Source organism: Excalfactoria chinensis, chromosome Z (genome assembly GCF_039878825.1).
Source record: "Excalfactoria chinensis isolate bCotChi1 chromosome Z, bCotChi1.hap2, whole genome shotgun sequence".
Lineage (NCBI taxonomy): Eukaryota > Metazoa > Chordata > Aves > Galliformes > Phasianidae > Excalfactoria > Excalfactoria chinensis.
Window position 1 is genome coordinate 62,585,130 of NC_092857.1, and position 25,654 is coordinate 62,610,783.

Below are 25,654 nucleotides of genomic sequence, written 5' to 3' on the forward strand. Positions count from 1 at the left end.
CGTGCTTACTTAGTTTGCCTGATAAAATAAGGGCTGCATGATGCCACATCAACTGCCTGCTGCTTGTAAAATTGCTGGTGCACATTCCTCACTGCCACTAGAAGTTCTTCCCAACAGTGTGGGATACAAACCTCCTAAAAGGAGGGAGGCAGGATGTAAACAGGAAATCTGCCTTGAAAGCTTCAGTGTATCATACAGACCAACTATCTGCTGGGAGAAGACTGCCTTTTGCTCTCTGAGGTATATGTCACATTTGACACTTCAAGGAATCTCCATTTACTGAGGCTAACCAAGGAAATGGTTTGGTTTCAGCAACTGGTTGCAAGGACAGCACATGAACCAGTCAGTCTGGGGCAACCAAAGCCACACATAGCTTAGCAACTCTTGGGTGCCCAGCAACTCAGCTCCAGCAGTTTTTGGCTCCAGTGAGAAGCAAAGGCAATGTGCAATCATACGAACCCTTGGGAATCAAAGGCCTTAAAGAAATACACTGAGGTTTTCACTGATTTTCAGTGAAAATCGCAACAAAACAGAAATAAGAACAATCAGTTTTGGTTTGCATGCTTCCATCTTCTCAAGGCCTACCTGCCATGGTCTGTGCCAGGCTAGAAAGCTTCTCCTTTGTGTAACCTAGACGAGAGGCCATGCACAAGGCTTGCTGCCAGCTGCCACTGCTCAGAAAGGCATCCAATGCTTTCTCAAAGATGCCAGCCCGAGCAAGTATCAGTGCGGCCTGTTCATAAAGCTGCTTCTGAATCAAATACTCCCCGTATACACTGCTGATATCCTGTAAGACAGGGACAAAAGAAAAGTAAGAAATTAGCTGTAGAGTCAGCAGTAGTCCTCCACTAGTAAGAATTATGTGGCCATCATAACAAGGTCCTTATCCACCCTTCCCTGAGGAACCTCCAGGCACAATGTTCCTACATTCCAAACTTTGTATCAGCCCAAGAGCTGATGACCAGCATGCACAGAAATTTCACACAGAGCTAAAGCAAGAGACCTCAGAAGGTACCTAACCTTCCAAGCTGGGTATACCAGAGACTGCATAAAATCAGCCCCTACTTTCCTAATCAGATGAGCAAAGTTTGTGAAAAGATCTGTCACCCCAGGAGTGAAAGATAATAAGGGATAATACAGGCCATGCAACTCTGCAGGCACAGGTTGCTTGGAATCAGTAGATGGAGCTTCCCTAGTCTTCTCAAAGCTCACGGTCTCTGCCAAGAAGGGGACTGTAGATTTGAGTAGAAGAATACAAAAGGAAAGAAAGCCTCCAATAGGCCAGAGCCACTGGAGCCACCCTCAACAGGAGAATCCTTTCCACGCTCGCCTTGTTGCAAAAGGGCATTTTCTGCTTCTCCCCTCTTACTTCTTCAACTTCTTTTATAAAGGCTTCTTTGTTGTACATTTACATAATCCAAATGAAATGAATTTAAATGCATTCATTTACATTTTACCTTAGCTTTGAGTGAGCTACAGCTTTATAACAGCACTGAAATCAATAACAGACTCTACAGTCTATCTAGAAGAACTGCAAGCTCTTAAGCACTCTCCAGAAACATCTACACACAACAAAATGTCTCTATACAACCTGCAGGGCCACACTGAAATCCTGTACCACAAACACCAAGACTAGCATACCACAAGACAGCGCAGCAAACATCAGACTCCCAGGTGCTCTCCTGGTCATGGGATCAAAGAAATAACAGCCATCCTCTTGATGCCCAGACCTTGCAGGCTCAGTACTGAGGGCAATTCCCCATATTATGTTGGAGAATGGCCTCAGACAACACTGAAATAGCAAATGCCCTGCAGAACTTGAAGTCAAGCAGCTGTTGTCTCATTCCTGCCCTCACTCAAGGTGTTGGAGACGCATGCAAACACAACAAAGAATTAAAAACCCGCACACTGCAGGGTCACATTCTTACACACCTTGTACTCCTGGGTACCGGAGGGATACAGCTTCAAGGCTTCACAATATAGATTCTGATCCTTAACCAAGTTCAGAAATTCAGAGAAGTGTTCAGGACCTGTAGAAATATTTTAATTCTTACAGCAACAAAATAGCAAGCAGTGTCTCTTACAGCTCCCAGGCAGTTTGGGTTTACTGTTATTGCAGTATTGCAATCTTGGATATGAGAGCACAAATACACCTCTTCTACCACTGTAAAGCCCAAGGGATTCACTTCCTTAAGGTCTGCTTCAATTTGGTCAACAGTACCTACAGGGGAAACATCACCTACAGCCAGAAGAAAACAAGACTTGTGCTTCATGATTAAAGGGCAGTAAACGCCTCTCTCTTTGCCTTAAGCTACACTACAGAAACCACAGAGCATAAGCAAGTTAACCATGAATTACTAGGAGAGGAGATGACCTGGTGCAATCCTTTTTCTTTTCCCAGCAGGTTCTCCAAACTAAAAATGCTATACTGCAGATTTTCTCCATAAATACACTGCATGTGCAGAACACCTACCGCATTTGCTGAGATGTCCAAGAGCTTTGGTGTATCTCTTCAAGTGTTTGTCTATTGTGTATCGCTGATAATTGGTTTCCATTTTCCGGAGAGTATTTAAGAAGGGTAAATATTCTTTTGGGTCCTGTGAAGAATAAAAACTGTGATTTAGTCAGTTTGCTAAGATCCTTATGCATCCCCATCTTCACCTGTAGACAGACCCATACTTGAAATTATGCGATAATACACTAGGAAAGTTTTTTTCTTTAAATGTAAGCTGTATTAATGAATATGTACTAGTAAATTACAAAGCTCACATGAATTTCAGCAGTATACAAAGACTGTTGCCCAGTCTGGATGTGGCTCTGGGCAGCCCTGTATGGTGGTTGGTGGCCCTGCACATAGCAGCGGGGTTGAAACTAAATGATCGTTATGGTCCTTTTCAACCCAGGCCATTCTATGAGTCTGTGAAAATTCAAGTCTCTCTATGCAACACATATCACACCAAATATTGTTTACTATCAGCTACCATTGTGTATAAATTTACAGTTATAAAATGGATTGGTATCTTCCATTGTAGGAGTCATAAAAATTGTATTTTTATTAACATGAGCAGTGGGTCTCAGTTGCTGGGCAACAGGCTCTGTAATAATCTCAGAAAGCTCTGTGAAGACCCTCTGGAGAAGATTACAAACTACAAATACTGCAAGACACACTCAATTATTGTAGCCGCTGCTAACTAAGTAAAGACTGAATGGGCACAGAATTGGGAACATAATGCATGCAGCCACAACACCTCAGAAGTTCTTCCCAGCTTGAGAAGAAACCCTTAGAAGTCCTTCGTAGCTTGGCAGTGCTGCTCTAAAAGAGCCCTACTTCACCTCAAGTATGAGCAGATTTCCTAAAATGCTCTCAACAACTGATAATGGAGACAAAGTTATGTCCGGTTCCTAGCATCATCCCAAACACAAGCAGGATTTCTGTGTGACTAAAATCCTGCTTGACAGAGAGCTACAACTAGCAAAACGCGTGGGCTGATTCATAGACTACAAGAAACCCTTGGGAATGTAGAAAAATGATTAACTGGAACCATAAGCCAAGACCTTTTGAGACTTCTCTGCCACCATGATGACTAAATCAAAGTCATATGTGCCCAGGGAATAATCATACAATTCATTGACATCCACAAGGAAAAGCAGGTACTTCAGTGCTTCCTCTGCACTCACAGCTGCAACATTTGAAGAAATGTTCTCTGCAATAAGAGAAAGAAGCATAAGACTTCATTATTATCATTAGAGCCCTGGCCTGAGGGAGGGATGCAATGCATGGCATGTTCTTAATGATGCATAAAGACCATCAAGTTCATGACCCATTCTGTCTTGCAGGAGAGGATTACTTTGGCTGTTGGCAGAGGCTTTCCCAGGTACCTTCAAGGACTCACCTATGCATGGTAACTTTTAAAATGTGTAATAATGACAAGTCAGAATCAATGGCAAAAAACGCAAAGTAAAATTTGCTTAATTGAGATACCAGGACAAGAACAGGAAACACCTACTTCATGCTGGGAGAAATAGAGTTCTGAACTGGGGAACAGCTCCAGCTCTGGGCTCTCTGCTGGCATTCCTAGATGAAAGGATTAGCTGAGGGCAAATACAACATTTTTTAGCTGACAAACTGCTGCTTCATTAATGACAGTTTCAGAAACGTTTGTTTTCTGACAGCCTCCACAAACAGCCATGTTAAAATTTGATTTTCAGGGTAAATTATGCTAAAGATGAAAGCTCCTGCAAACTCCACACGCTTTCAATGCTTTCGGATTCTTGATACATCACCTCGAAGATCATGAACCTTCTGGAGAGCAGTTTCCAATTCTGGAGGATTTTTCTTCACATGTGCTGTTAGTATTGATAGGCAGTATCTGAAGAAAACGAAAGCAGTAAATGAAAAAGTGGGACAGCAGAAAAACTGTTTATTTCAATTTTAGCATATACTATGCAAGGTCTAGTTTACACTGAAGTAGAAGGTTAGATGGAGATTCAAGCAACTGGATCCAGTGAAAGATCACCTCCCAATGGGAGAAGGGTTGGATTAGATAATCTTTATGGGCTCTGCCAACCCAAACCATTCTCTGAAAATAAACTACTCAGTATTCCAAGCTTTCTCAAAGAAAGCAGAAAAAGGTAAGAGTACAGAATATACAGATTTTTATTTTTTTTTAATCATTTAATTTAGCGTGTTTCCCAGGTAACACAACACTGGAGGTGTGTTTTGATTACAATAAGCTTTTATTTTTTTTACCATGCCAGGCAACATGAATGGAGAGAAAACATCCCTCTGAAAGCTCAGATAGCTGGGCACAATTTTCCAGATCAAATCTTGCATGAAAATGGTCTTTCCTTGTAAAGGAAGGGAAAGTTTTTTTGCAGGTTATTTACACTTTGATATACTTCCCATGTACTATTTCAGCATTGGTTTCCTAGGTTTTCAGCTATGTTTCCTACCTAGGGGTATAGTTTGTTCACTAAAATCGCTTAAGTAAACTCTAAAAGTTCAGGGCTCAGCAGCAAACCACTGTCTGTTGCTCCTCTATCCACTGTTTCACACATAGACTATCCATGGTATAACACTTCCCTTCACTAATCACTGCTCTGGTCCTATGTTCCCACCTTGTCTAGACTTGATTCATCCAAGGGTGGTGGCAGAAAGGTAACCATTCTGAAATACAGCATAAGATGTACAGAAATAGCTCAGTCTCAGACAGAACAGCTGAGATTTTTCAGAAAGGCCATCTGCTCCCTACAGCAAAGGTGTTTAAAGAAAGGGTAGATTTGGTACTTAGGGATGTGGTTTTGTGGGCAATAGTGGTGGTAGGTAGATGGCTGAACTAGATGATCTTAGAGGGTCTTTTCCAGCCTTCTATGACGTCCCTGGGATGACAATCTTGCTCACATCTCCCATCCTCCATACTACAGTTTTCCTAAATTGGGTTTATTTTCAAAACCCTTGTAGGCCTCCTGCCTCTATTACTTGAATACTTATAGGAAAAAAAGTTTTACTATCTGATGAATTTACTATACATGGTGCTTTTCAGAAGACCATTCTTGGAAGACAAAAGGTATGGCTGAGTAAGTTTTGCAGAGCACAAGCTCACAAGTTCCCCTCAGGAGATCCAAAGCAAAATAACTGAAGGACAGCTTCCCTTTTCTGTAAATGACTTAAAACAAGTCTCTCCAATTGTTCCCTCACCCACAATAAGAAAATGCTCACTTTTCAGGGTCGATGCATTCCATGGCAACTCTCATCACATCACATATGAGGTTCACTTTTTTCTGTTCAGGTTGCTGATGTGGTTGATCATTACTGTTACTGCTCAGAGATGGGTACATAGTCTTGGTGAAATCTTCATCTCTAAATAAAAACATATACTATGAATACCAGTGTGGTTCATCATCTAGGTAAGAGCAAAGACAATAATATTAAAACCTCCAGAAGGTAACTACTCAACAAAATAGCCTGTAAGTCCTTCAGTACAGACACAAAACACCCCATTATTACAAAGCTCTCCAACATTTCTCATCCATCTGAATTGACTCTCAACCAAGAGAGGTACTGAAAAACAACTGGTCAGAACTACCTTAGCTTACAAAACTCAGAATGCATTATGCGTATTCTTCTAAATCCACTGTGGAGATGCTGAGCACAAAGCACTTTTGAAAATAAGCCATCCGTTTTTTACTTCTATGTAAAGATTTAAGGTCAGGTCAAAACTGAAAATAAAACAGAGCAGCTGACTGATAACTCCAGCTCCCAAACAATTATATATTTCAACAAGCCTGAAAAGCCCTGAAGCTATGAATGCTTTAAAGCCTCTTGTCTTGACAGCAGGCTGTCTTGCCCCTCTTTATGAAGGCACAAAACATTCTCTATTCACATTTACCCTGGTAGAGCAAAACAGAAGACAAGCGCCAAAGCAATCAGATAGTGTCCTGATTCGTTACTGGAAAAATCTAATAACAGCCTGCAAATATGAATTCAGATACACTGAAACTATTCAGCTTACTTGAGTTTTTATGACCCAACATGCCAGACTTCAGGCTGAGTCATCCCACTCAGACTGAAGAGCTGCCAATATTTTAGTGAAATAATCCACCACCATTGATGACTTGTTAGCTTCCATTTGCAGAACTATACTCACTTCAGTTCTGTGAAAAACAAGTTGATATAGTTCACAGAATCTATCTGCTTGATAAAGGTTTCTACATTTTCCAGAAATACCTGAAAATGAACAAGAGTATTACTACTGTTATTCTGAAAAAGTACATTATTTACAGGAGCACATTCAAAGACCTTATGAACAGGCAGCCTGGTCTAGTATTAGATATGGAGGTTGGTGGCCCTGGATGCGGCAGGGGAGTTGGAGCTTGATGATCCTTGAGGTTCCTTCCAACCCAAGCCATTCTATGATTCTGTGAATGTACAACATGAAAGAATCCCACCAGCCTGGATGGATATGAAAAAGAACACCACAGAACTGGGTATACTTGCCTTGGGATTGTGGTCATAGAGAAGATTGAGGTTGATTCTCAGCTTCCTCATACACTGAAATGCTTCCCTGAACATAAGCCTAAAGGGAGGAGTCAAGCAGGATAGTTTACATTCTGGATAGCTACAATACCCACAAACAGACGTAACTGACCAGAGGCAACCACAGAGCCAACTGGAGGGAAACAACAGCTGAGGCAATAAGCCGTGTAAATTGCTCTCCAGAAAAAAATGTGCAAGGTCTGTTCTGCTCACTGCCAGCCTCTGCAGTGAAACAGATCAGCAGGCCATGCTGGAAAAGTGAGACAGCCATTGGCTTCTCATTCTTGTCTTAGAGATGTACATTTCAGTCTCATGGATCTAATTCTGTTTCAGAAAACTTGAATGTAAAGCGATTAAACCAATACAATATGAAAAATAGTAAGCTAAATCATGAAATGATCAACACATCTGGAGAAAGAAACTAACCAAGACTTTTCTCATCCACAGTCTCAGCAAACAAGTCCCCCAGTGATGAAGTGTAAGGAGGTACTGCTGAAAACTAGACTGGTAGCTGGTGACCCTAGAAACTGTTTCACTCCAAGTGACAAAGACGGTACATTTCAGACTAGTCTCAAACCTACCTGCAGCACAGGATCAGCCAGCTCAACAGCTCAGAATGGGTTAGGGAAGACCAGAAAACACTGGTGCCATTTACCTGTCTAGCCACTTTCGAATCTGGGCAAGAACCAGAGCTCGATGATGAACAGTCTCCAGATTTCCTCTTGGCATCTACGGCAAAAGGTCCACACATTTATTTATTTGTAGTTACTCTGCCTACACCAAAGGCAAAGCGAAGACAGGCCTGCTGCTACTTGCAGGTGACAAAGGCCTATTTTTTCACTTCAAAGGACAGTTCAAATGAACCCGAAATATCTGAAAATTGATTCAGCTCAAAAGCATCGCTTCTTCAGAAGACTGGACTTCATTCAATTGGACGAAACTGAGAGTAATCTGATCTAACTTTCATGTTAGTGGTGCATTAAAGAGGATGTCAAACTACCGACCTCTGGAGATGCACTTCAAACGAAATCCTTCTATTTGAGCTTGTGCTGATTCTCATGAGCGAGCACAGCTCTGCAAATTCTGGACAAACTTGGTTCCATGTCTAATGGAGAGTTTCCTCATTTAAGAAGTGGCTCTGAGATTCACCGGAGAGGCCATAACATATACCATTACACTACCCCTGCCATAGGAATTTGAACAGGACTCTTTACTTGACTACACGCTCAGTTGCCTGTGCACAATCTAACTCCCAGAGCTATGTCCAAACCAGTCCTTATCTAACCAGGCAGCTGGAAATTGACACTGAACTGGAGAAGAACAGGACAGAACCTCTGCAGCACTGCATGTGTTATTTGCAGTCTGACCAGCTACCTGCTGAGACAACCCTTGTACACACAGACAGCAGACCTCAATGGACACAAGTAGAGAGCACTGACCTGAAGCACAACTTTTGTGTCCTGAGGTACAACAGTGATGATACGTGATCCTCGCTCCACCTTGCGCAAGGTTTCACTGTTTGGGGCTGCAACACTGCTCAGGCCAACCTGAAGGGCTGAAGATAGCACAGTTATCAGTATCTCGACAGACCACAGAACAGTGCCACCCTGTCAGGCTTCATGTAGCTTTGAAAACGTTGTACTATCTCAGTCAGTGATATCCTGAATGGCTGCTACAGATTGAGGGCCTTTCAGTGCTAAGAACTGCTGTACAAAGTAGGAAGATGTCTTCTATTTACCAGGATTAATGCTTAATGCATAAGAGGAGAGAAGTGGGGAAAAGTGTACAGCACCAGTAAGCTGTCATCATACTTCTTCTGAGGTCCTCACTTCTTTCACAGTAAGATACTACCAGAAACTCTTCCTATTGAGACCCATTCTCTACCACACACTTTTGAAGAACAGAGAACTTTTTTGTCTCTGAAGGTGAAGGATAGAACAAAAGGACAACAATTTTAGGTCAAAACCTGCTACCTGGGAAGAGTGCATGATTTTTAATGTCCCCTGTGCTTTTTGCTATCTGACAGATTTTTAAAACCAGCTCTCTACCTCTGTCTCTTAAGTAGCTGCTCTGAGTGACCCAAATACAGCAGGTTTGGATATGAAAAATGGGGATAGATTGCAATTCCAAGACAACGGCCATGAGCTGGCAGGAGCAGGCAGGCAGAAGTGGCATTTACCTTTCACTGACATGTTCTTCAAAAAGAAGCACTGACAGGTGTGGGAGTTGGTCGTCACCAACAAAAACTCATTGTATGTTGCAAACGAGGTGATGTTGGATGCAACCTGCAGAAAAATGACTACTTTTATTTGTGTCTGAAGCAAAACAGAACAAATCTTTGGCAGAGAAAAAAGGGGTGGAATGAGGGGTAAACATGTTGGTACCTCAGTATCATTAACGAAGAACCGGCATCTGTCTGTGAGGCCCAAGATCACCTCCTATAAACAAGAAGGATGACAAGAATTAAGTATCAGTCTCCAGTTTCACCACACTGACCACCAATGGATTTAAGTACCTTTTGATTAAGTATCAAGAACCTCACATGAATTACCTAGAGGAACTGACAGGAATCATGCAACCATGGCACCTGGAACTTAAGTATTTCTAAACACTCTTAGCTGGAAACCCAGCTTGGTTTACCCTGTCACATAAACAGCACAGTAACCAAACATGCAGAGCCACACCAGACCATTCAGTCTGTGCTTTTATTTTTTTTTCCCAGCAGCTTTTGGTCCAAAATTACAGAGAACAGAAGAGCTGGACAAAGCAACTCCATACAGCCTTCACCTGGATACTCACTGAAGGACAGAAGACCTGAAAATACCAGCAAAACACCTAACTACAATAGTCTAAGGAATGTCTACCAAGAAATCATTGCTAACAGGAGACAACAGTAGCATGACATCTGCACTAAAACAGTGCAGCCATATTTACTAACACGATAACATCAGAAATCAGCAAAACGCTGATTTCTCAGAAAGCGTAGCAGTGACTGCTGGAAATCTTAAAAATGAAATTTCTTGCTCTTAAATGTCATTGTTTATTATATTAACAGAAAGAGAAGATTCACTTTTAACTGCAAATCATCAGAAATGCTCTAGAAAAAAAGGAAATGTATGCTCTCAGCTCTGCGTAACATCTCATAAAGAACACAGCTGAGAAGTATCACTGGACCATTGGCAGAGTATTATGGTGTATATCTGATGCAGACAGCAACCAACTTAGAAAGTCAGACTGCTCAGTCTTACTTACTTCACCACCTATCCTTGTGATAGAAGCCTGCATGCAAAGGTGAGGGAGCCGGAGAGCACAGCCACTGCTAGTCTGCCAGGGCTTAAGAACTGGAATGGAAGCCCCTAAAAAGCAAAGACCAGATAGTTTTCCCGTCAATCAAAGATCCAGACATTATAACCACATATCATAAATTTCACTAAAACTTCATCAGGGAATAAGCTACAGTATCTAACAGAGAGAAGGGTAATGCTGATGTTAAGTTTATGATGACAGCAAAACACAAAGGTGATAACTTCCAGGGCTCTGCAGCACCTTTATTTCACTACATATTGTGAAGTGCCAATGGGGTGGCAGTCAGCCACCCCTTCTTGAGGCTCTAAAATAGTCATGTGCTTTTCAAATCACAAAGTCAGCTATCATTATTAGCAACAGTTAAGTGCTTAAAAAAAAATAAATCACCAATTTCCATCAATTTCTATGAGCAGAGAGAACATGAAATGCTGAATCAACTACCAGCATGAGTCACCCATTGTCAGCGCAAGACAATTTGTCATTAAACCTTTAAATAAATTTATAACAACTAGACCTCAGTCCAGGCACCTTAACAGAGTTCACCTTACCCCAGAGGTACTTCAGGATCTGTCTATCAGCCAGCTGTAGAGCTACAGTTTTCGTCACTGGGCTGCAGCACAGGCTGATCACTTCTCCACCTACAGGCAGAGACAAGCTAGAAGAAGATACAGAAGACACAGAATGTCAGAGTAATTGGAGACACAACCTAGAATCGATGAACAATTCAGATTAAAAGGGATGTTAGAGATCATCCATTTCCAAACCCCTGCCCACAGGCTGGCTTGCCAACCACCAGATGAGGCTGCCTGGAGCCCCATCCAACCTGGCCTTGAATGCCTACAGGGATGGGGCATCCACAGCTTTTCTGGACAACCCGTTCCACGGCCTCACTACCTTCTGAGGAAAAAAAAACTCTCCTCATATCTAATCAAATCTTTACTCTTTTAGTTTAAAACTGTTCCCTCTGGCCCTGTCACTATCTGCCCACATAAAACGTCTATTTCCTTCCTGTTTACAAGCTGAAGTACTGGAAGGCCACAATGAGGTCTCCCTCAAGCTTTAACTTCTCCAGGCTGAATAAGTCCAGCTCCCTCAGCCTTTCTTTGTAGAAGAGGTCCTCCAACCCTCTGATCAACTTTGTGGCCCTTCTCTGGACCTGCTCCAAAAGTCCCATGTCTTTCTTATCCTGGGGTCACAGGCCTGGATGCAGTAAAGCAGGTAGTTTTTTTTTTACAAGGTCACACCAATGGGGGGACAATCACCTGCTTGGCCCAGCTGGCCACATCTCTTCTGATACAGCCCAGGATACAGGTGGTCTTTCTGTTCTGCAAGCACACACTGTCAAGCTTTTCATCCACAAGGACCTCCAAGCTTCTCTAAAAGGCTGCTGTCAAATACTTCTTGCAGTCTGTACTCATGCTGCAGACTGCCCTGACCCAAGTGCAGTATTTTGTTGAACCTCAGGCTCACACTGGCCTACTTTACAAGCTTACATGGGCCCTCTGGGTGGCATCCCTTCTTTCTACTGATAACTTGCACCACTCAGCTCATAGTGCTGTCAGCAAACTTGCTCAGGGTGCACTCAGTCTCACTCTCCACATCACTGATAAAAGTACCTCTGAGGGACACCATTCACAGAGCTGTCGACCAAAACCCTTTGTCTGCAAGTATCCAATCAGTTCCTTATCCACTGAATAATCAACTCTTCACATGAATCTCTCCAATTTAGAGGTAAGAATGTTGTGAGGGCCATGTCCAAGGCCTTGCAGAAGTCCAGGTAGATGGTATCAGTTTCTTTTCCTTTATCCACTAATGCTGTCCCTCTATCACAAGCCACCAGACTGGCAAGGAACAACCTGCCTTTGGTTAAGCTAGCTGGCTGTCTCAGATCACCTCCATGTCTCACATGTGCCTTAACATAACTTCCAGGAGGACCTGTCCCATTATCTTCCCAGTCACAGACGTGAGGCTCACTGATCTGTAGTTTCCTGGGTCTTCCTTTCTACTTTTCTTAAGACTTGCAGTGATGTTTCCCTTTTTCCTGTCACTGGGGACTTCAGCCATGACCTTCTGATATATGGAGAGTGGCTTGGTAGCTACATCTCCAGGCTTCTTCAGGATCCTGGAATGCATGTCTCCTGGAATGCTTACAACCTGCTGCCTTATTTTCCCAGCAGATGACCAGTCTGTTGAGATCCCCCAACAGGATGAGATTCTGTCAATGCAATGCTTCTTGTAGATGAAGCATGAAGGGCCTCTTCAATAGGCTTTCCTTGATCAGGAGGCCCAAAGTAGACCCCAACCACAATGTCCTTTATCAGTCTGGTCTCAGATTTTTACCCACAAGCTCTCAACCTGTTCATGGTCTGCTTTTCAGAGGCAGCTCCTTGCAGTCTATTCATTTCTTAACACAGAGGGTAACTCCTCTGCCTCTCCCTCCTTGCCTGTCTTCTTTAAAAAGCTTGTAGTGTTTTACTTCCAGACCTGCAGCACTGATCTGCATCTTATTCATATGAATCCTTTCATTCTCCTTTACTCTTTTCACACCTGCATCAGATGAGATTGGTAAAGAACAGCACCAACAACTAAAGGCAACAGGCATTTGCCCTAGCAACTGTCTGCATACCTACAGCATATTTATATGCAAACCGTTTTCATTGTGTGAGTGCTAAAAAAAGTGACTCTCAAAGCCTCATTCCATTTGACTTTCTGCTCTGACTGCACAAAGCCCAGCAGTAGAGGACAGGAATAACAAGGGCTACCAGTGCTCTCTAGACAGTGGTAATAGTGGATAAAGGGTAGAACAGAGAAATTCAGTCTCAGGATTCAGAGGCCTGGACTTCAGACAAAGGAGCAGAGGTGTCTTGTTACTGACACAGGCATGTCAGCACATCACATCTTGTCAAGCTGGCTGTGAGCACTGGAACTACATGCATAATAGGGAGTTTCATTAGCTACTTTTTACTCCTGCAGGAAGACACACAAATCCACCCCACAGCCTCCAGGACACATGAGAGACTTAATTTCCTCTAAACCCTGTCCAGAGGCACTCTCAGATCTCACCCATAACTGACAGATCTCTAGTACCGTAAATTGAGGTGCTCTTCTTCATCTCCAGTTAAGTGAGGCGCTGCAGTGAGATGATGGAGGACAGACTGGGCAGCTTGCTGATCCTGACCAACCAGCAAGAAGCTGTCATCTGGCAGCCAAGTCAGAAAACGGAGCCCCAGAGGATTCATCGCCTCATTGGTGTTGCTGCCTAGATCAACTCTGTCATGAAATAAAAGAGACTGTAGAACCTGATTTCAGCAGGCAACATCAAGAGCCACACTGCAGAAGGCTGAGGTCTTACAACAGGATAAAAATTACAGTAGAATAAAATAGTTGATATGGAAGGAACCTCCAAATATCATCCAGTCCAACTGTCTGATCATTTCTGGACTAATAAAGAATTAAAGCATGAGAGCATTATTGAACAGTCTGGGTTGAAAGGGATCTTAAAGATCATCTAGTTCCAACCCCCCTGCCATGGGCATTATCTAAATGCCTTTTGAACAGTGACTGGCATAGCGCACTGACCACCCATCTAGGAAGCTTTTCCAAGTATTTTGACTGCCCTCATGCTAACAAAATTCTTCCTGATGTCCAATCTGAACCTTGTGCAACTTTTTGTCCCTTCCTGCACTTTGCCTCTCTATCCCTTTCTCATCCCAGTGTTTCTCACTATATCCCTCTATCCAACTGGCTGCCCACTTCTCCCACTCTATACACCTGACCTGCTCCCCAGCGATACTTTACCTTGTTCCATTTCTCAGTTCTCCTGCACATCACTGGACATACTTTCTTCCTCCATCTCTGTCTTAAAACTTGACCTTTCTCAATCCCTCCATGCCCTTTCCTGCCATTACCCCTTCTACAACTGTGTTGTTTTTCTTGGGCCTTTCTTTGCCTGTTTGTCCTGCTCCCTGGTCCATCTCAGTACTAGAGCCGAACACTGCTCCCTTCTGCGATTTGTCACAGCTCCTGCTAGACCAAGACCTCAGTCAAAGGACTAACAATAAACTACCAACTGCACTGTGTAACCCCTAAGGGTTGAAGCCTAACTGAAGCCACAGGCTCAGTACAATGAAGCCATGTTACAAGTACTCCAAAAGCTTCAGACAGTGGTCACAGCTGTGACCTCTAAACCAGCCAACCAGACACAGACTTCTTCTCTCTACTGCAGTTGCAGTAGTTATGTATTACCTGTATGTTTTATCCAGGTGTGGCATTTCCACATTTGCTTTAAATCCATTTCCACCTGTAGCTCCTAACGTGACAGTGGGGTCCTTCACCATGCTCTGACCTAGTAAGCACAGAACAAAGCAGAGGTTATACATCTTGCCAGCTGAGCTGCTTCCATCTTCACTCTTATGGAGAAAAACATGTCATGTGAAGTTATGAAAGTCAAAATATACCACACCTACATGCACAACCACCACCAACTCCTCATTAACAAATAATTAGTGATTACCTTGTGGTACACAACTACCTTTTAATGTTACAGTACAGAACCCACTGAGATAACAGCAACTGCCCCTTGTGGAAAAGGACATCAAATATTACACCACTCCCAAGGAGAGATGGTTTCCTTTAAAAAGGCAGTGCAACATGCTCTCACCATATCTGTACACGTAGATCTTGTTATCAGCATCCAGGATAGCCATGTCTCCACTACATTTGGGGTCTGTGTGAAATGCAATCTGATTAACTGCCTGTTTGAGCCGCAGCTCATAGGTGCACATGGGTGGAGGCACTACAGCATGTTGGAATGCTGTGACAAGTACTTTAGCTGCAGAAGAAAAGAGAAAGAAATCAAACTGTAATACAGTTCAAATGTTACTGGAGTTCTCTACTGAATACAGAAACAATGCTCAAGAACAGACTAAGATGTCCTAACAATGTACTAATGTACTAACAATGCACTGATGTACCAACAGTGCTACACAGACAAGCTGAGAGAGTTGGGGTTCTTCAGCCTGGAGGATAAGGCTCAAGGGGACCCTACAGCAGCCTTCCAGGGTCTGTAGGGTCTGAAGGGGCCTAAAGGAAAGCCAGTGAGGGACTTTTTATAAGGGCGCATAGCAACAGGACAAGGGGAAGTGGTTTTAAACTGGAGGAGTGCAGATTTAGACCAGACATTAGTAAGAAATTCTTTACCACGAGGGTGGTGAGACACTGGCAGAGGCTGCCCAGTGAGGTTGTGGGTGCCCCCTCCCTGGTAGCATTCAAGCCAAGGTCGGATGTGGCTGTGAGCAGCCTCTAGAGGGAGGTGTCCCTGCCTGTAGCAGCAAGGGGCTTGGAACCAGATGATCTGAAGGGTCTCTTACAACCCAAACTATTCTATGATTCTATGAAAATACAGCTGCTGTGCCCTTTGCAGTTAATCCCATTAAACCACCTCTGAAACTGCCCCCAATATCATATGTCCCCCTCAGTAAAAAGTGCTGCATAAACAGAAGGTAGCAGTACTACCATAATCCCCAACAGCTTGCATTTAAAGGGCTATGACACCTCCTTTAGCTGCAAAGGAGCCCCACTGCTTACCTCCATCTATGACAGCCACATTTGCCATATGCAGGCTATTCTCTCCCATTCCTCGATCTGTAGTCCAGTGCCAGTCATAGAAGAGGTAATGCCAACCCTGGCAGAGTATGTGCAGTCGATACGGAAGCACTGAGTCCCACAGCAGAGACACCAACTTATTTTTCTTCAAGTTGCCAAAATGCAGACTTTGCTTCAGGTACCAGTGATAGTTCCCCGTAGTCCACAGCTGGACTATAGATAAAGAAATGGTTACCAGAGACTACTGCTTCAAACCCATCTCAAATGCTCCCTAGCATGCTCTTATGCAGCTGGAAAAAAAATGCAATAAGTTTTACCCTCCAGCCCATGTCATGCAACACCCAGAAAAATAAGATATTAACCACAGATTTTTCTCAGAAGAATCAATCTTAGAATTCCTCCATCTACTCATTGTGAGAAGGCATCTATAGTTTTAGGGAGGCATCATAAACAGTTAATATCACTTCTAAATACAGCAACATGGAAGATGCTTCAAGCTCAAGCTGAACTAACATTTCTTCCTGAGCTGTAGAGGGACCTCAAAGCTTTCAGTAAGCCTCCCCCAGAGTCTCTATTCCTGTAAAGTAACCCACTCTAGCCAAGTTCACAAGCAATTATAAAATCTGTAGCTTCACAGAGTTCTCTCACCATAGCTGTTTGGGCTGGAGTTTACAGTCTTCAGCTCTTCCAGCCATATAGCCAAGACCGTGGAATCAGCATTCCAAATCAGTTCGTTAACCTGCAGAAACAAGTATTGCTTTTAGAGGGTACTGCTGCAGCTCCATATTGTGAGTACTCCAGACTGATCTGCAAGACCATCAGTTATTTCTTCCTTTCAACAATATAAGGTACAAGTGTTAATGCACTAACACTGCACTCGTGAAGTTTCTGGCAGCCAGAGCAGTGTCCCAAAGCAGAACCCATCACAGCAGTTCTACACGTATAAAGAGGTGACACAATCCCAAATGTGAACGCAAAGTTCTCTTCATTGTTGAAAAATAATCTGCCTACACTCCTACAGAAGCTGACATCCAGAAGAGCACTCCTGAAGCATTTGTCTGATAGAAAGCATACAGAGATGAGAAAAGTGTCAGGCGTACAACCCCCCAGTTTATTTTGGTACTAGAGCCTGCAGAAGATTTTGCATCTTCATTGTTCAATTTTCAGGCATAAAAGCAAAGACCACCTTTTTTATCCACTAGGATCTGCACTAACTGCGATATTAACAATTTCCTCCAACAATAGTGAAAATGATCTAGTTCTCCCTTTCACTATAGTCTAATCAAAGAAGCCCAGACAGAGCACTTACTTTGACCTGCCCTTTCTGGAATGGAAGGGTGAACTCCCCATGTAGAAGTCCATTCTTCTCCAAGAAAACCACATCATGTCTGTTGGGTTTTTCTTGTGTGGATGCTATCAAGTTTCCAGAGGGCCTTACAAAAAATAAATAGACGAGTAAAGCAAAAATTCAGTTGCTCAATCAAAGCTGTCATTTTAAACACCACCTTCTCCAGAGACAAAGTTTTCACACAAGGTATCAAGAAAAGGGCAGCAGAGCACCGTTTTCCACAGCTCTGTTGAGAAAAAGCCATAGGGGCAGCACAGACATTTCCCTAGGGCTAACATCTTCAGGTGAGCAACCAAATGTCAGTACAGGTAAAGGCCCCTGTAATATTCCTATTTATACTGTCCAATCCCAAAACATCTGACACTGAGACAGTACACAGAAACTGCAGTGCAAATATTAGCCTTTTCAGGGTTTAAGGGACATTCTGGTCCACATGCTGGATCAAGCTTTATTAAAGTTCTAGGAAAATTAACATGGGAGAATTAAATAAATACTAGGCAAAGAATGTGGCCAGAGCAGTCTATTGCCTGCACACAGACACCCTGCTACTCACTTCCAGGCCAGTGCTTGTTCTAATCCTGAGATAGGCTCACTTGTTGACTGCAACATGAGCTCTCTGTTCCATACTCGAACCTTTCGAGCACCTACAGGTTGAAAAGGCAGGGAGAAAAGGGTGTGAGAAAACAGTACAAAGAGACTCTTAAATAGCAGCACATCAGAACTTCCAGCTGTCTCAGGCTGCTCTCCCACAGTAATCAAGTAACTCTACACAAGTAAGTAGAAATTTCAGTCTGATGTAGCTTAGTGGTATCCATTTCACCCTCTAGCTCTCTCAGTGAAATATTAAAATTGCCCCACATATGCTAAATCTGCTTAATCTGAAGTACTGAAGGGTCAAAAGCCAAACTACTGGAAGAGCAGGTCTTCTGTGCAGTTCAATATGCCATGCAAATGGCCTTAAACTTTTCAGTATTATTAATCATGGAAGATAATAATTATGGTCTTACAAAAAAGCCAAACAGACCCATATGGCACTAGGAGCCTCTTACATACTACTTAAGAGTTGGAGCAATGACTTTAAACTGGTGAAAAAAAAGCAGTTCGTGTAATAACTGCTCAGTAGTAACATTTTCTGGCCTCCCACTGGGCTGGAAGACAAACTGCTCAGAAGTTTTCAAAACATCATGTATATTAAAAGTTTTTTGCATATCTTTGAGATCGAAATAGAGGAAGGAACAATTCACTGGTTCAGATTTCTGATTTTAAGTGGCTGAGAGATTAAGAACATTAGCCGGTCCTTGCCTTGTCACATTTCTACTTAAAAAGCCTTTTAAGCAAGTGTTATTAGAATGAAACTAATCCCATACCTGTCTCTGGACAGACAGCACTCACTGCAACGAACTGCCCATCTCCTCTCCACGTCACCCGAGGCTTGCCATCATCCCAGGATGAAGCGGGTAACACTTCCTGAAGTTACACAAAAGCTTAGAAAGGCAGCTGCTGGCTTTGCCTACTTACATGGCCAAGCCTGTTCTTTCAAGAGCCTCGACATGAAGTCAACAGTTTAAACAATCATAAAACTGAAAAGTAAAGAATTCATTACTCAATAATTTTAGGAAGCCTCAGACAAGGGAGCAAAGACCTAAAACCTGCAGGCACAAGGAGTCACTCCACGTGACTAGTAATGTTCAGTAGCCCAAATCCTTAAATTCTTGACTCCGTGGAGAAAAAAACATCACCATTTCTCCTCAGCTAAACTGCTGATACAGATTTTGATCAGATGAACAATTTGATAAAAAAATAGCAAAAGTCAACAACATCTGCCATGAGGCTTTACATGTGAAAGCACTAAATCTTGGAAGTCTTGCTTCAAGCTCTATATGAGCCAGTCTTATGCACTTTCAGTTGCTGTTCTGATTTATAAGGAGGATAAAATGATGAATTTCAGACAATAGGAACAGGGGGAGCACATAGGGACAACTATAGATATCAGAAACTCTTTATACACATCCTCTCTGTAGAGAGCATAACACAAGAAAACTAGCACAGTACCGTCTGCTTGCGCTGAGCTGCCTGTTTTCCCTCTGATCCATGGAACTGTGTCTCCTTTTTGCCCCAGCCAACAGTAATAAACTTTCCTGAGGAAGAAGTAATCATTGTAGTCAAAGATTTACAGAATTACTTTGCAAAGGGTGGTAAATGACTACAGCACCATGCCACCTGCTCCCACCAAGTTTAACTCTAAAAACTTGCTTGAATTTCCACTGACAAGTTCATATTGGCATTCCTGTCCAGCTCCTCAGCACCCCCATACTGTGAAATGCTTTGCTCGCTCTAGTAAGTACTCCACTCCTGCTCTTTATATATGCCTACAACACACCAATGCAAACAGTCTCAGCAACTTTACTTCAAGCATCTCTTACCTTCCCCAAACTCATCCTGGTGGATTTGCTTCTCGGTAATTGGTTCAAAATCTCTTGTCATCATGATGAGTGTTTGCTGACCTGAAAAGGAGATATCAAGTACAATACAGTTAATGAAATCTTCAGCAGATTTAAAAAAAAAATAAAACAAAACCTCTCAATTATCCTGTTATTCTGTGACAGACTCGAACACAGAAACATTTCTAATGATACAAAACAGAACACATCCTTCAAAAATGAAAATCTCAAACTGGAAAAGGACACCTTAAAGTCTCTGCATTCTGAAACATATTTCCTGAACTACCCTTTACTTCATTCCACTTTCGAAATAAGTACCTGGCACTTCTTAAACATTTTTACTTAAGACAGGAAGAAGGCGATAAGCTGTCAGCATGGATTTATGAAACTGAACTCATGTGACTGGCTTCTGGATATGGGGAGATCAGGTGATGTAATTTATCTTCACTCTTCTGAGGCTTTCGACACTGTCTCCCACATCACACAAAAATTCAAGAAAGATGGCATAGATTGATCAGTAGAGAACATGGACTCAAAACCAGCTGAACCACCATGTCCAGAAGCTTGTCATTAATGGCAAAAAACCCAGCTTGAGGCCCATCACCTGTAGCACATCACCACTGCTAGACCTTGGGTTAATGTTTAACATCTTCATTTATGCCCTGAGTGACTAGATTCTTGGCCAAGTTTGCAGACAGCACAAAACCGGGAAGAATGATAGGTAGAGCAGGAGGTTGTGCTGCCAGGAGCACTGGCTCCAGTTCTGGGCTCACCAGTACACAGCAAGCACTGCCACAGAGGAATGCGTTCAGAAAATGGTCACAGATTATTAACGTATTGGAGAATCAGACAGATGGGGAGAGATTGAGAAAAAAAAAAAGACTCTGAAGAGGAGGCCCTGAGGGAATTACTGGTGTGCATCAACATCTCATAGAGGAGGGAAGGAACAGAAAGGCAGAATGCAGGAAAGAGGAAAGAAGACAAGACAGACTACTAGTGGTACCCAAAGAGGCAATGAACACAAAATGGAACTGAAAAACAATTCCATTTAAATGTAAGAAAATGTGCCATTTGGGGTTTTTTTGTTTACTGCGAGCATTGTCAAAGACTGGGTTGGAATAGGTGATCTCCAGAGTTCCCTAACAACCACAAGTACCGTGATTCTGTTTTGCTTGAAGCTTATTACAGATCTATGTCTCCAGTCAATACAGTTGAGCTTTAAATTCAATTATTTCTTCCCACAGGACAAGAAAATTTTAGTTATTAAGCAATCCAAAGGACTTAGAACACTGTATTTACATTTGAGGGTAATGTGGAAAATACACCTCCAGTGAAGACCTTCATAATTAATGAAAGATTAATGCAAAACTGTTCTCTATAACTCCACTTTCTGGACCTGAACAGCTTCAGCTTGGATCACCAATGCACTGCGCCGATAATTAAACAAAACCTAATATATAGAATCAGATGGTTTTTTGCTTTCTTATATCTTGGTACCAATTTTGTAACTTTATATCTTGCTTTTCATGTATCAAAATCAACTGTATTTTACATTTGCATCACAGAATTTCATGCCAAAGGGCAGAAAGCTTACTAGCTATTACTACCTGTTGCAAGCAAAACAAGCTCTTGGTCAGGGCTCCAGCTCATGGCACTCAGGCCACTGTCCACACTTCCAACACATTCTACCTGTAAGACAGAATTAAGATCACAGTTGAGCAAGAACACCAGCGTAGCACCGTCACGCACAAAAGCCATCAGTCACTGTCCGTGGGAAATACTCTCATGGCTAGAGAAGTCAGAAAATGTATTTCAGTTTTTGTGTAGAAAAAAAAAGAAACAATTCTAATCAAAGATGGCCCCATAATGCTTACATACAACAGCCCAGAAAATCTATGGATATAACAGATGTAACTGACCTTGCCTACAAAATTCCACTGAGCAGTTAAGAGGCCCCGTATGCGTTGAAAATCTGATCCCCAAAGCTGCTTGTGGATATTAAATGTGACAAGTGTATACAGCTGTACAAGCTTTAAAGTTTACAAAAAATTGGGCCAAAACAATCCTAAAATTCAGACGAGATCCAACCCAGGAGAGGTAAAAAGGGGATTTGCTGTTCCAGGAAGACTCATTCTGTACAGAAATAACCCAAGGAATAACAAGGTTCCTGCATATGAAATGGGACTTACATACCATGGAGACTGCACTCAGGTAGCCAAATAGAGAAAATGAACCAAGCATTAAAAAAAACAGATAAGAAAACATGTAAGAAGCACATCTGAAATGAGTCTAAGTTCTTCCTTTTGTTGAGAATTCAAGTAACTTTAGAGTTAGAGATGGGGTTCTTCTCTCTAAAACCTTTTATGGAAAACCACATGCTACAAATTTGACTGGAAAATGTGATCAGATGCATGTGATCAGCTGGTGATCAGTAACTTACTGAACTATCTTGTCTTTGGCAAGAGCTCCTTCTTCCCACTATAGACACATGTAATTATGAACTTGTGTCCCTGGATGTGCCTGTACAGACTGAAGAAGATGGGGCCAGGATCTTTCCAGTGGTGCCCAGTAACACGACAAGAGGAAAATGGGAACAAACTAGAACACATGCAGTCCAATCTGAAGGTGAGGAAAAACATTTATTTTGAAGGTTACAGAGCACTGGAATGAGTTGCCCAGAGACACTGTGGGTGGAGTCTGCCTCTCCAGAGATATTCAAGACTTGCCTGGACACCTTCCTGTGCATCCATCCTACTACAAGGAACCTGCTTTAGCAGAGGTTTTGGATTAGATGACCTCCAGAGTTCTCTTCCAACCCCTTCAGTGATTCTGTGAGCCATTATGGGTGTATAAAACAGCAGTGTGACAGAAAATCTGCACTCACTTCACTGTTACCCTGAACTGCAAAAGGCCAGGGAACAGAACAATTATTATGAATAACAAGATAAATCTATTCAAGAAATAAAGCTTGGGTAGCACACTTTTTTCAGAGTGAAGACATACTAGTATACAGAGTAACTACCATCCACATGGAAAAGGATTCAGAACAAGAAGAGTAATCACGTCTTCTGTTTCGGTGCCCAAACTGAACCAAAAGTATACAAGTTTATAATCAGGAATGTGAGCCATAAAGCCTTGAAGTTAAATTTGTACTCTAACACACAGTGCAAGAAAAGTTACACACATCACATCTTTTGTTAGTTTTTATTCTTATATGATGTTTATTGAGTTGCAATGCATGGCACATTTTTCACATACAGCTGGTTTTACATTTAGGTAGCATTTGCAAATCAAACTCAAGCAGAAACCGAAAGATGAGATGCAAGTAACCAGTGACTACCAGCCCAAACAGACTAGTGTCACCTCAAACCTACGTCCACCTGCTTACGCTTTTAGGCTGATACCGTAGGGAGAGATGCAAATTTCAGAGGATTCTGCTGTGGTATTTTAGTGAAGATGGTATAAACTGGATGATGAGAGCAGAAAGCAAGCATCTCAGTTTCTGCCCCATTTACTCAGCTGGGATATATTAAGATTCCCTTCAGCGTTTTCCAGTTCTATTATTTAATCCCAAGTAATCTTCAAATCACAATATAACAAGTTGATTATATCTTCAGCTAAGTCATATCAGAATAATATTATTTGCTGACTGACAAAATAGAAGTCAAGAAACCTACAACTTATCACAGAATGATCTAGCTTAAAAGGGACATTAGAGATCATCCATTTCCAAACTGCTGCCCATGGGCAGTGCTGCCAGCCACCAGGGGTGAGATAGCTCAGGGCCCCATCCAACCTAGCCTTGAATGCCTCCAAGGGTGGAGCATCTACAGCTTCCCTGGGCATTCTGTGCAAGCACCTTGCTGCCCTCTAAGTGAGGAATTTGCTTCTAATATCTAACCTAAATCTACATTCTTACCGTTCCCACATGAAAGCTTTGGCTATAAACTTATTTTTGACAAACCTGTTATTACAGACTTGCTTATTTACTCCCCTGGGACACACCACCTGCAAACTCAGCTGGCATAAAAGGATGCCTGAGAAGAACCCTGTGAAGTTGCCTTCTTTGTGGTCACTGTAGCTGTTTGCTGGTTTGAGACTATGACCTCCCGATGACCACATTCATCCCCTTTCCCCTTCTCCAGTGCCATGCACTGACAATGGAACAGACCCTCAAAACAGACCAGAAACCAACCTTTTTTCCAGCTCATTTTTCTGATACTCATTCTTTCTCCATTTTCCTCAGTTCTCTCTTTTTGATTTTTTTTTTTTCTCATAAAGATCATTAAGTAATTGCAAGATCTATTCTGTCTTTTTAAAAACAACATGTCTTGTAAAGATGTCAAGTAACTGCAAGACATATTTCAGTTCCTGATAATCATAATTTAGCTGCATGGTTTAAGACAGGTTCTATGTATTAAAGTGCCAGTATTTCGGAGGTAACTGTAGAATACAGATTTTCACTAAAATTGATGATTATGTGTAAACCTCTATGTACTGTTTTCCCTTTAACTATTTGTGAATCTGGCCACTCTTCCTCCCCCTATGGCATTCAGTGCTGACTGCATGCCAGCAGCCCTCTAAGCAAGCATGCAGGGCTGGGACAGATACGCAAATTACAGTTTGGATTCTGGTTCATTTAGGGCTGGTTCAGCGTATACTCCATGCTTGATTCTGCCTAAAGTTTCCACAGAAATCAGCTCACCTGCCCAGAAATTGGAGCCTAACTGAAGAGAGGCATGGAATAAACACAAAGCTGGCCCACAGACTTTCAGCTTTCCTTTTCAATCCCCCAGTACTGTTTCTCTTTCCTGCCACATTACCTGCTTTGTGCTGAGATTGCACAGAAGGATGTCTCCAGCTGCTGTGGCAACACACACACACTCCAGCTCTGGAAGATACTCGGTAGCAATGATGCAGCCACTTCCATCCTCTGGCATAAAACCCTCTGCAGTCAAAGAAACTTCTCTCACCACCTTGACAACAAAAAGGCCAACAGCTTAATAACTGCGCATCGCCTCACTCTGATTTGTACAAAAGCAACAGAATAACAACGGTGCGTACATTCCATCCACCGCCATCCCTCAAAGCACTGCACACGAGAAGTGAGCGCAGGGATGGCACTGAGGAGCAGCTGATGAACAAGTACTTCACGGTTTAACTACACGTGTGTTTTGTGTTGTTTGAAAACAAACAATAAAACAAACAACCCCACAACAACCCGGTAAATACGATAGAAGCAGCCCAAGACACCCGTCAGCAGCTCTATGGGGGTTGCAATGCCGCTCCCCGCCCGTTTTCAGACGCTGCACGGCTCGGCTCCCAGCAGCGCAGCACCAGAAGCCAGGCCCTGACCGACGCCTCACCGACTGCGCGGCAGAGTCCAGTTCCAGGAGGCCGCTCTGGGATCCCACGAAGACCGTGCCGGGATCGACACCGAGGCAAAAGCACTGCGGGCTGCCGGGTGCTCCGGAGGGGCGGCAGCCCCCGGTCCGCAGCAGCCTCAGATTCCTCATGGCGGCAGAGCTGTGGTGGATCAGTGGCGGAGCACACGGCGCTCGCACGGCGCCGCCATCTTTCCCGCAGCAGGCGCAGGCGCAGAGCGCGCACCGCCCGCGGAATGCGCAGGCGCAGTAGGCGACGCTCATAGCGCGCAAGCGCCGCGTCCCTCAGAGGGGCGAGCCGCAGGGCGGTGGGGCCGAGTGGGCTCTGGTGTTTCCTTGCCGTCGTTGTGCCGTGCTCGGGAGCTGCGGCCCCGCCTCCCATGGCTCACAGCTCCATCTGTGCCGATTTCTTTCTGCTCGCTCGGCTGGCCTCGCCCCGCCGTCCCGTCACACAGGCGGGGAGGAAGCGCGGGGCGGTGGCGTCCCACACCGACAGGACGGACCCGCCCGCCGCCTCCCCCGCCGCTCTGCCCCA

The 25,654-nt window shown here is 43.2% G+C and overlaps 1 protein-coding gene across 2 annotated transcripts in view; it reads right to left on the reverse strand.

Moving 5' to 3' along the window:
* Positions 1-25,638, reverse strand: part of ELP1 (elongator acetyltransferase complex subunit 1) — a 32,007-nt gene extending 6,369 nt beyond the window's left edge. Inside the window, exons 1-27 of one of the 2 annotated variants that reach the window (XM_072358948.1) lie at positions 25,102-25,425; positions 24,559-24,711; positions 21,343-21,424; positions 19,718-19,798; positions 19,347-19,432; positions 18,662-18,761; positions 17,848-17,938; positions 17,256-17,379; positions 16,595-16,685; positions 15,929-16,159; positions 15,003-15,173; positions 14,588-14,687; positions 13,430-13,612; positions 10,891-10,997; positions 10,289-10,392; positions 9,421-9,474; positions 9,216-9,321; positions 8,476-8,591; positions 7,692-7,765; positions 6,998-7,076; positions 6,648-6,727; positions 5,720-5,860; positions 4,285-4,370; positions 3,556-3,704; positions 2,474-2,597; positions 1,933-2,030; positions 586-787 (exon numbers count right to left, since the gene is read on the reverse strand). In XM_072358948.1, the coding sequence (XP_072215049.1) occupies positions 586-787; positions 1,933-2,030; positions 2,474-2,597; positions 3,556-3,704; positions 4,285-4,370; positions 5,720-5,860; positions 6,648-6,727; positions 6,998-7,076; positions 7,692-7,765; positions 8,476-8,591; positions 9,216-9,321; positions 9,421-9,474; positions 10,289-10,392; positions 10,891-10,997; positions 13,430-13,612; positions 14,588-14,687; positions 15,003-15,173; positions 15,929-16,159; positions 16,595-16,685; positions 17,256-17,379; positions 17,848-17,938; positions 18,662-18,761; positions 19,347-19,432; positions 19,718-19,798; positions 21,343-21,424; positions 24,559-24,711; positions 25,102-25,383 (3,295 nt within the window). In that variant the 5' untranslated portion in view covers positions 25,384-25,425. Of the gene's footprint in view, positions 1-585; positions 788-1,932; positions 2,031-2,473; positions 2,598-3,555; positions 3,705-4,284; positions 4,371-5,719; positions 5,861-6,647; positions 6,728-6,997; positions 7,077-7,691; positions 7,766-8,475; positions 8,592-9,215; positions 9,322-9,420; positions 9,475-10,288; positions 10,393-10,890; positions 10,998-13,429; positions 13,613-14,587; positions 14,688-15,002; positions 15,174-15,928; positions 16,160-16,594; positions 16,686-17,255; positions 17,380-17,847; positions 17,939-18,661; positions 18,762-19,346; positions 19,433-19,717; positions 19,799-21,342; positions 21,425-24,558; positions 24,712-25,101 lie in introns of both variants that reach the window. The other variant, XM_072358947.1, reaches the window with a different exon arrangement.
* Positions 25,639-25,654: the final 16 nt, after the last annotated feature.